The sequence below is a fragment of the Homarus americanus genome, unplaced genomic scaffold (assembly GCF_018991925.1).
Source record: "Homarus americanus isolate GMGI-L3 unplaced genomic scaffold, GMGI_Hamer_2.0 scaffold4576, whole genome shotgun sequence".
NCBI classification, from domain to species: domain Eukaryota; kingdom Metazoa; phylum Arthropoda; class Malacostraca; order Decapoda; family Nephropidae; genus Homarus; species Homarus americanus.
In genome coordinates this window covers 25001-34548 of record NW_024727438.1, presented here as the reverse complement: position 1 = coordinate 34548, position 9548 = coordinate 25001, and the positions used below count along the sequence as shown (strand labels likewise).

The 9548-nt window shown below is 43.1% G+C and overlaps 1 protein-coding gene across 1 annotated transcript; it reads right to left on the bottom strand.

Moving 5' to 3' along the window:
- Window positions 1–3365: 3365 nt before the first annotated feature.
- On the bottom strand, window positions 3366–7509 carry LOC121865860 (flocculation protein FLO11-like). Its single transcript, XM_042365414.1, has 2 exons — window positions 7498–7509; window positions 3366–3989 (listed from the first exon to the last, which is right to left on the bottom strand). Exons 1-2 carry the CDS (start codon window positions 7507–7509, stop codon window positions 3366–3368), a joined length of 636 nt encoding a protein of 211 aa, XP_042221348.1.
- Window positions 7510–9548: the final 2039 nt, after the last annotated feature.

Sequence of the window (9548 nt, the reverse complement as noted above, 5' to 3'; positions counted from 1 at the left end):
ATCCCCCTTCATGTCCAGTGTATCATCCCTCAGTGTTAGTTTAATCCCTCTCTTGTATGTGTCTAGTCGTCTGGATGGGACTTGACATAGTGGGTCTGAGGCGTGGATGTCACCATGTTCAGTACAGTGAGTCTTGTGTCGGCTGGGTTGGGCTTAGTTGGGTTATTTTGGTTGGGTTAGTGTTAAGGTTAGGTTTAGATTGGCGTTAACAGGTGAGTGTTAGAGTTAGAGCTAGAGTTAGCATAAACTCTTCTCTTCCTCCTCCTCTTCCTTCTCCTCCTCCTCCTCCTCCTCTTCCTCTTCCTCCCTCCTCCTCCTCCTCCTCCTCTTCTCTTCCTCTTCCTCCTCCTCCCTTCCCTCTTCCTCTTCCTCCTCCTCCTCCTCTTCCTCCTCCTCCTCCTCCTCCTCCTCCTCCTCCTCCTCCTCCTCCTCCTCCTCCTCCTCCTCCTCCTCCTCTTCCTTCTCATCCTCCTCCTCCTCCTCCTCCTCCTCCTCCTCCTCCTCCTCCTCCTCCAACAGGTCGTGGTGATGCTCCTCTCTCATTGGTCATGATGACGCCACTAACACCGCCCAGTAATAATGTTGGTAGTGCTGGTCATGTTGATGGTGTTTACGGCGGTACTAGGTGTGATCACGGTACTCTTGACGTGGTTGATATGGCATTACTAAACACCATATTCGCTTAACAGGGTAATTAGCAGACGTAGTTAACTCGTAACTTGGCGGCTGTGTACCTGGCGTTCATCCCATTGGGTGATCTGACTTAACTACCCTGCCGGTTGGTTAGCTCTCAAGCCTCACCAATTGCAGCTTGATCAACTATAAGGTGTTACTGCTCGTCACCTCCACGACTCACTCCAAAAAGTATCTTTAAGGAGAGGTCCGATGAATTTCATAATGAACACTGTGACTCCTGTTGTCTCGGTAGGGTTGTCAAAATCCTTCGTCCGTTGTGTCATAATGTCTCACAAAATCGTAAAGCTACATTTTGGCATTTTGGACCTTGAGTACATTGAGGAGAAATATGGTAATCTAATTCGTGTTTGAAAATTTATATTGATTCTCCCGTCGATAAACTTAATATTTTCTTGTAACGAGTTCAACAAGGTTCCAGTACGTCGATTAGTCCTGTGTTATCCGATCAATTGCCTCATTCCTACTTACCAGAGAGTGTGTTGTGTATTCCCTACTTAACACTCCAGTATGTACTCTTAAGTGTGTTTTAAGTGAGGAACCAGACTTTTAAGTATTTTCTGTGCTGTAAACTGTGGTCTTTGTCTCTCGTCTGTGTTCCATGAATCTTTGGAGGCTTTCCCAATATGTTGATCTTGACATGAATGCCTTTAAGTAAGATAGGGAAAAATAGCGAGGAATATTTAGAGAAAAACTAGAAATAAAGTGGTTGGTTAGGTTAGGTTAGGTTAGGTTAGGTTAGGTTAGGTTAGGTTAGGTTCGGTTAGGTTTGACTAACTATAATCCGGTAAATTCCATGAGGTGTAAAAGAAGTGAGGACTCTGTCACATACAGCTGGGAGTGTACTGTATATAAGTGGACACCAACCACTTACACTTGCCACACACTTAATGCTGTTTTGGGTCTTCTTATAGAGGTTGTTCTCAATGGTGACCTGGGTGTTGTCAATGATTTCTTCTTCTTCTTGTTTTTCATCGTCTTGTTCTTCTTGTTCTTCTTGTTCTTCTTGTTCTCCTCCATCATCACCACTACCAACACACATTTCGGCCTCGCCTTTGCATCCATTTTACTCCACCACCACCACCACCACCACCACCACCACCACCACCACCATGTTTCCTTGAACACCTGTACATCACACACCCCTCCCCCCCCCTCCACCCCTCCTCCTCCGGCCACCTTAATTAGTCCACTGTGACCTACATTTTTACACCTGGTTGGACATCAAAGGAAAAGTCTGCTTCAGGTCGTAACTCTTTATATTTTTACTTTGAGTTTTTTGAGGCTATGAACGTACAGGTATATCAAGGTGTGTCGTATACCATAATTAAGTTGCTGGCCTATACATCACATTTAGATGGACATTACAGGAAAGAGATGGCGAAGGAAATCTTATATATATTTTTATTTAATTTTAGATTTTGTGTTTTAGATTTCTTTTATCATAAGTTGTTTTATTGTAAGCAGCCATCGTCTCAGTAAAGTGTATACGATACAGTTCTTAATTTAATGATTATATTATTTATTTCACTCAGAATAAAGGAGCTGAACTTATATATATGATAATTTGTATTGTTTTATTAGTCTTGGGAAATAGTAAGTTCATTGTTTACATTATATGATTAATATATACCTCTACAGTCTACATATATTCCCGTCAAGTGTTTATAACAGGTGACCTTTAACCATAGTCTATATAGGTATTCATCAGTGCTTCAATACGTGCCTCGGGGGGGGGGTTAGGTTAGGGTGGTTACTCTTCATGTGAACTAAGCCGGGGCTAATATTCAGGTGAAATAAATTTAGGGGGCAAACTTTCAGGTGTTCCTACAAAATAACTCGATCCACAATACAAAATTAAGCCAATGACTTAAATGAAGCAGCGATAATACGTCAATATTTTTTGTTATTCTCCCTTACTGTACATATAAATGCTCTATTAATACGTCACCACTATAAACAGTGTATATCAGACCTTAACTTATCCACTATAGATGACACGTTATATAAAGACGAGCGATATAAACTACCCCAGGAAGCTAGCTGGCAGGTATGAGGCTTATCCTAGGTACAATGTTTGTTTAAAGAGATAACATGGTGCTTCCCGAGTCTTCCCATCATGCCTTAAGTTAAACCCAGATCAGATGGTGCCGAGGGAGATGTTTTTGATTCCTCTCTTTCTCATTCTCTCTCTTATTTCCTCTCGCTCTTAATCTCTCTTTATTTTTCTCTCTCTCGATTTATCTATCTTTTTTTAATCGCTGCTTTCCAATCTCTCTCCACTCTCTTTTTCTTTGTTCAATCTCTCATTCCGTTCTCCTGTCCCTCCTCCTCCTTCCTTCCCCTCCTCCATCTCTCACCCCTCATTTCCCTCACACCTCACCTTCTCCACTCCTCACCTTCCCTTTTTTTCTCCACTTAATTTCCTCTCTGTCTTCCTCCTCTCCCTACCTTTACCTCGCGACGACCAATCATGTAATTGCTTCTTGGTCTAGGGGGTTGGGGGCGGGTTCTCCACTTCTCAGATATTCACAGATCTGGGTTTTATACGTGGGGTCTGTGCGGCAAATTTGATTGTGTTGGGAATTTGTGGTGGGTGAAGGCTTGATGCCGCTACTCTAATACTGTGGACCCAGCGTCAGAAGTTGTCGGAACTGCTGGGATCGCGGATGCTAAATGGAAGGAGAAGTGATGGAAGATGGGCTGTGACAGGTGCTGAAACGTGGAGTGGTGACAGGTGCTGAAACGTGGAATGGTGACAGGTGCTGGAACGTGGAATGGTGACAGGTGCTGGAACGTGGAATGGTGACAGGTGCTGGAACGTGGAATGGTGACAGGTGCTGGAACGGGAATGCGACAGCGGAACGTGGAATGCGACAGGTGCTGAAACGTGGAGTGGTGACAGGTGCTGAAACGTGGAATGGTGACAGGTGCTGAAACGTGGAATGGTGACAGGTGCTGGAACGTGGAATGGTGACAGGTGCTGGAACGTGGGCTGGAGGCAGGTGCTGGAACGTGGGCTGGAGGCAAGTCCTGGAACGTGAGCTGGAGGCAAGTCCTGGAACGTGGGCTGTAGGCAGGTGCTGGAACGTGGGCTGGAGGCAGTTGCTGGAGCGTGGACTGGAATCAGGTGCTGGAAATTTGATCTGGAAGCATATTGGAAATATTGCTTGAGTTATGGCTGCAAGGTGGCCTGGAAACAGAGCCAGAACCTGTATTAGCTGTGAGGAGAAGTGACGAAGGGGAGATGGAAGGAGAGCCAACAGAGGTGTGGAAGAGTTTGGGAGTGATGATGCCTGAAGGAGGGCGAACGAAAAAGAAAGTTAAGGAATTTTAGGAAAAGGAGTCAGAAACAGGACTTAAAGACGGCAATAAAAACTATGAAAAAAAAAAAACATTGGAACCAGAAGTAGAATAATGATTGGAAGCAGAAGTAAATGGTAACCCTGTAATGGCGGGTGAAGAACTTTTAAATTATAGTTTATATTATTATTATTGTTGTTGTTTTGTTATCATTATTATTATTATTATTATTATTATTATTATTATTATTACTATTACTATTATTATTATTATTATTATTATTATTATTATTATTATTATTATTATTATTATTGTTGTTGTTGTTGTTGTTGTTGTTGAGAGACTAGGACTGGGTTTAAAACTGGCTCGGGAGAAGTAGAATATTAAGAGTTGGAACCCAGGGATGAATACGTTGGACCCATGCCTAGAAAAGTGTTCTGGGCTGACCTTCTCTTTCCCTATGATGGTGACCTTTTTTTGGTTCAACTCGGCAGTAGTCCGGGTACGTGTTGTGTAAGAAAAAACGTAAATATCATCAGTCAAGGTCGAAGTTCATATTTCTCCCGTCAGGTGAAGTCTCTGTTCTGCTCACTACTTCTCTAGATTTTGGTTACACGTTCTCCAGGAGTCTCAGATTGTGCTACATACAACAGCCGTGTGTGTGTGTGTGTGTGTGTGTGTGTGTGTGTGTGTGTGTGTCTCAAATGAGTACAAACAATCACTTTTCAAGGGGAATTGTCCAACACAGTTCTTCATTCACCTTGTCTGGTCGTGACCTCGTTAGTGGCTAAGCCGGACATTTACTCTCAACATTAATAATTTCTTAAATGCTCAGCTCTGTCATTTTACTTGTGTGGCGGCCATGATAAAATTACATTTCACACGGGCAGCTGCAGCCTCGCGGACGTAACCCTCATTAACGTGGGTTTGAACTCAGAAGCCTTGTCCTGACTGATGGATGACATATTATATACGAGATAACATAGATGTTTCTTAATACAAATGTTGTAATGCTGTCGAGTATCAGAGGCTGAATATAATGCAATGTGGGAGTTATTGCAAGTTGAATATTGAAATTATTTACTTGATTTTATGGGTTGGGGAGGGAGGGGGCCAGGTTGTGTGGGGGAGGGTCCAGGTTGTGTGTGGGGAGGGGAAAAGTTGGGGGATGGGGGAAGGAAGGAGGGGGGTTGTGTGGGGAGGTGGAGGGGAGGCTGATTGATAGGTCGGGCGCGTGACAACAAGACACACACGCCTTGATGGTATGGCTCACCCCGGTCCTGCTACCCTCCCCCCATCCTCCCTCCTCCCTCCTCCCCCTTCCTCCCTCCCCATCCCCCCCCCCCCACCCCTCCTTCTCCTCCTCCTCTCTATATCCTCTCCCTCTCCCTCCTCCTCCTATTCCTCCTCCTCCCCTCTTCCTCCCCTTCTACTCCTCTCCCACACAGATGTTGCTACAAGTGTATTTCTCTCCTGCCAAAAAATACCAACATCTCTCTCCTAAGAGTGCCAAGTGAGTTCCGGAGTACATCAATATTTACGTGACAATGAATATTATATTTTTAATTAACCAACTCAATGGGACTTTTAATGATGCAAAAGTTTGAATAATATTTTAATTTATGCCGAGAAAACCTTAAAAAAGCCACGAAAATCTAAGACATCAAAACTTAACCATTCCACTTCTCTCATTCTATCTCTTTATGTTTCTTTATTTTTCTTTATTTCTCTTGTTCTTCATCTTCATTACTCTTCCTCCTCCTCTCTCTCTCACTCTCTTTCTCTCTATCTCTCTCTTCTTACTTGGGTATGTCTCCACTACAACCCTGACCTATATCCCTCGGCAGTAATTTATGATTCCCAGCATGGCTTCAAAAGTGGGCGTTCATGTTTGACAAATCTATTATCATTCATTTCAATTGTTTCCGAATCAGTGGATGACGGACACGATTATGATGTGGTTTACCTCGAATTTAGCAAAGACTTCGACTGAGTCCCCCACGAAAGACTTATACATAAAGTGGAGGCTCGTGGCATTGGAGGAGTTAGTCTAAAATGGATTAGGGTGTGGTTACAGGACAGTAAACAGAGTCATTAATGCCACTTCATCCGATTGGGGTAACGTCACTAATGGAGTACCCCAATGCTCAGTACTTGGACCATTACTATTTATTATATACATAAACGACATAGATATAGACGTAGACAGCAACATTAGTAAATTTACTGACGACACTAATATAGGCTTTGTAATTAAATCTGACGAGGATTCCGCATAACTACAAGATCTAAAAAAAAAAATATTCGCATGGTCTGAAAAATGGCAGATGAAATTTAATGTGGACAAATATAAAGTACTTATCCTAGGAGATGTACAGAAACCAGATATCAGATGAACAACGTCGATGTAGAGAAATCCGACTGTGAGAAAGATTTAGGGGCAATAATAAGTAGGAATCTTAAACTAAGTCAACAATGTGTATTTGCTTGAAACAAGACTAACAAAGTACTTTGGTTCATACAGAGGAGTGTTAGTTAAGACTAGCGAAGTCATCCTAAAACTATGTGTTGCGCTTGTGAGACCTCACTTGGATTATGCAGTTCAGCTTTGGTCACCGTACTACAGAATGGATATAGAATCCCTCGAATGCATACAGAGGAGAATGACAAGACTATTCCCGGGCATTAGGAACCTTGAGCACAGAGACAGGTTAAATCATCTTAATATGCACTCCCTCGAGAGACGTAGAGTGAGGGGCGATATGATAGGGGTGTATAAATGGAAGTCAGGACTAAACAAAGGTGATATAACAAAGGTACTCAAACTATCCAACCAGCGGCGAACTCTTATCAAATTTAAATTTAGGCGCGAGATAGGTAAACATTGGTTTGAAAATAGAGTAGTGGATGAATGGAACAAGTTACCGAACATAATCATTAAGGCCAACACGCTGGATAACTTCAAATATAGGTTGGATGGATATATGAGCGATAGGGGTTGGGTGTAAACGGGACTGTCCAATAGGCCCGCTGCAGTTTGCTCCATTATTATGTTGTTATATCTTAATTTGTTTGACACTTTAGTCACTATCACTGCCGGGGGCATATCATGTACCTATACGGTCATGGTCAATAATACTTGGAGAGAGAGAGAGAGAGAGATGAGTGACTGTGACCCGTGTCTTATTAAAACCATCATTTTTCGAATTTTCCTGATTACAACCAAGTACCTCCCGATTACTACCAATTACCTCCTGATTACTACCAAGTACCTCCCGATTACTACCAAGTACCTCCTGATTACTACCAAGTACCTCCTGTTTACTACCAAGTACCTCGTTAGATAACAGAGTACAAGGGCCCTCACTGGTGTTTTCAGCTCGTGTTAATAAGGTCAACCGGTACAAAGAGTTATCGTGGGAGTGATATCCTGACAGCTTGTATTTGTCGATGAAGACGGTACAGCCATCATGGATACAGAACAACACTCCCTAAACTTACGGAAGCTGACATCGTCCTTGGGAAATAATTCTAACGGTGAAGGAAAAAAAAAAAGGGGGGGTTTCTTTAACACGGCCATTTCTTCAACACGGTCGGCGGTAATCTTGTTAGTCCCGGGAAAAAATATAGATGCAATAAAACTTCCGGATTTGCAGTCTCGTGGATTACGTTGGCGTCAGCTGGGCGATGTATGATGTATATATTTCTTTACATGGAGATTGTGCAGGAGGCAGGGTAAGAAATGCCTTAATACCCGACTGTAGTTTATCGCCTCGTTCTTCGTCCCGTAAACGAGAATATGCTTTTACCAGAAACTATTTGTCTGCCCGCAAGTACATCCGTCCATATTTACTGTGTCAACAAGGTCACCACAGTTTAAGGTGGCCATAGGGGCTACTACCACAGTTTAGGGTGGTCATAGGGGCTACTACCGCAGTTTAGGGTGGTCATAGGGGCTACTACCACAGTTTAGGGTGGTCATAGGGACTACTACCACAGTTTAGGGTGGTCATAGGGGCTACTACCACAGTTTAGGGTGGTCATAGGGGCTACTACCACAGTTTAGGGTGGTCATAGGGGCTACTACCACAGTTTAGGGTGGTCATAGGGACTACTACCACAGTTTAGGGTGGTCATAGGGGCTACTACCACAGTTTAGGGTGGTCATAGGGGCTACTACCACAGTTTAGGGTGGTCATAGGGACTACTACCACAGTTTAGGGTGGTCATAGGGGCTACTACCACAGTTTAGGGTGGTCATAGGGGCTACTACCACAGTTTAGGGTGGTCATAGGGGCTACTACCACAGTTTAGGGTGGTCATAGGGACTACTACCACAGTTTAGGGTGGTCATAGGGGCTACTACCACAGTTTAGGGTGGTCATAGGGGCTACTACCACAGTTTAGGGTGGTCATAGGGGCTACTACCACAGTTTAGGGTGGTCATAGGGACTACTACACACCAAGGGTGGTCATAGGGACTACTACCACACAGTTTAGGTGGTCACGGGACTACTACACAGTTTAGGTGGTCATAGGGGCTACTACCACAGTTTGAGGTGGTCATGGGACTACCACAGTTTAGAGTGGTCATAAGGACTACACACATTTAGGGTGGTCATAGGGACTACTACCAGATTAAGTGGTCATAGGGACTACTACCGGTGGTGGTCATGAGGCTACCACAGTTTAGGAGGTGGCGACAGAACTACTACATGGTGTACAAGGTACTACCACAGCTTAGGGTGGCGACAGGGGAGTACTACACAGCTTAGAACGACCACAGAGTACTACCACAGCTTAGAGGTGCACAAAGTACCTCCCCCTATACCCTAACAGAAAACAAATTATAAACATCGATATATGACGCCGTGAGACTCATTGCCCTTGTATTGTCTCAAGGTACTCACTCCTCATCTCTCACACGCACCAACTTTCTGCAGCGGGAAGATGTTTTAGGATGAATGTTGGAAAGTTTTGTGTAAAGAAAAAAAAAAATGGGTAAAGTGAAGTTTAGGAGGGACTACCTTGTTTCATCTATTTTATATTTGTAGAGGTATTTTTGAACCATGGGAGAACTTGTAAATGTCTTCGTGGTTTTTATATATATTTTTTTTTTTTGGGGGGGTCACCTTTGAAAGATTAGACACCTATTTTATAATACTTAAAAGTTGCTATTTTATTCCTTTTTCTTGAGGTTGAAGTTAGGGTAGTGAATTAGAGTCAGGTCAGGTCAGGTCAGGTCAGGTCAAGTTAGGTTAGGTTAGATTAGGTAAAGATTCACAAGAAATAAAATAAATACAATAATTTATACAGAAAGTGATTACAAAGATTAATAGATCAAATACATATAAATCTGTATCATAGGTTGGCAGGACTAACACAACACAACAAAACACACAACGCAACACTCAGACAACACAACACCGCTCAGACAACCTCAACAACACAACACACTCACTGCACAACACAACACACTCAGACAACACAACACAACCCTCAGACAACACAACACACTAACCACAACACAACACACTCAGACAACACACTCA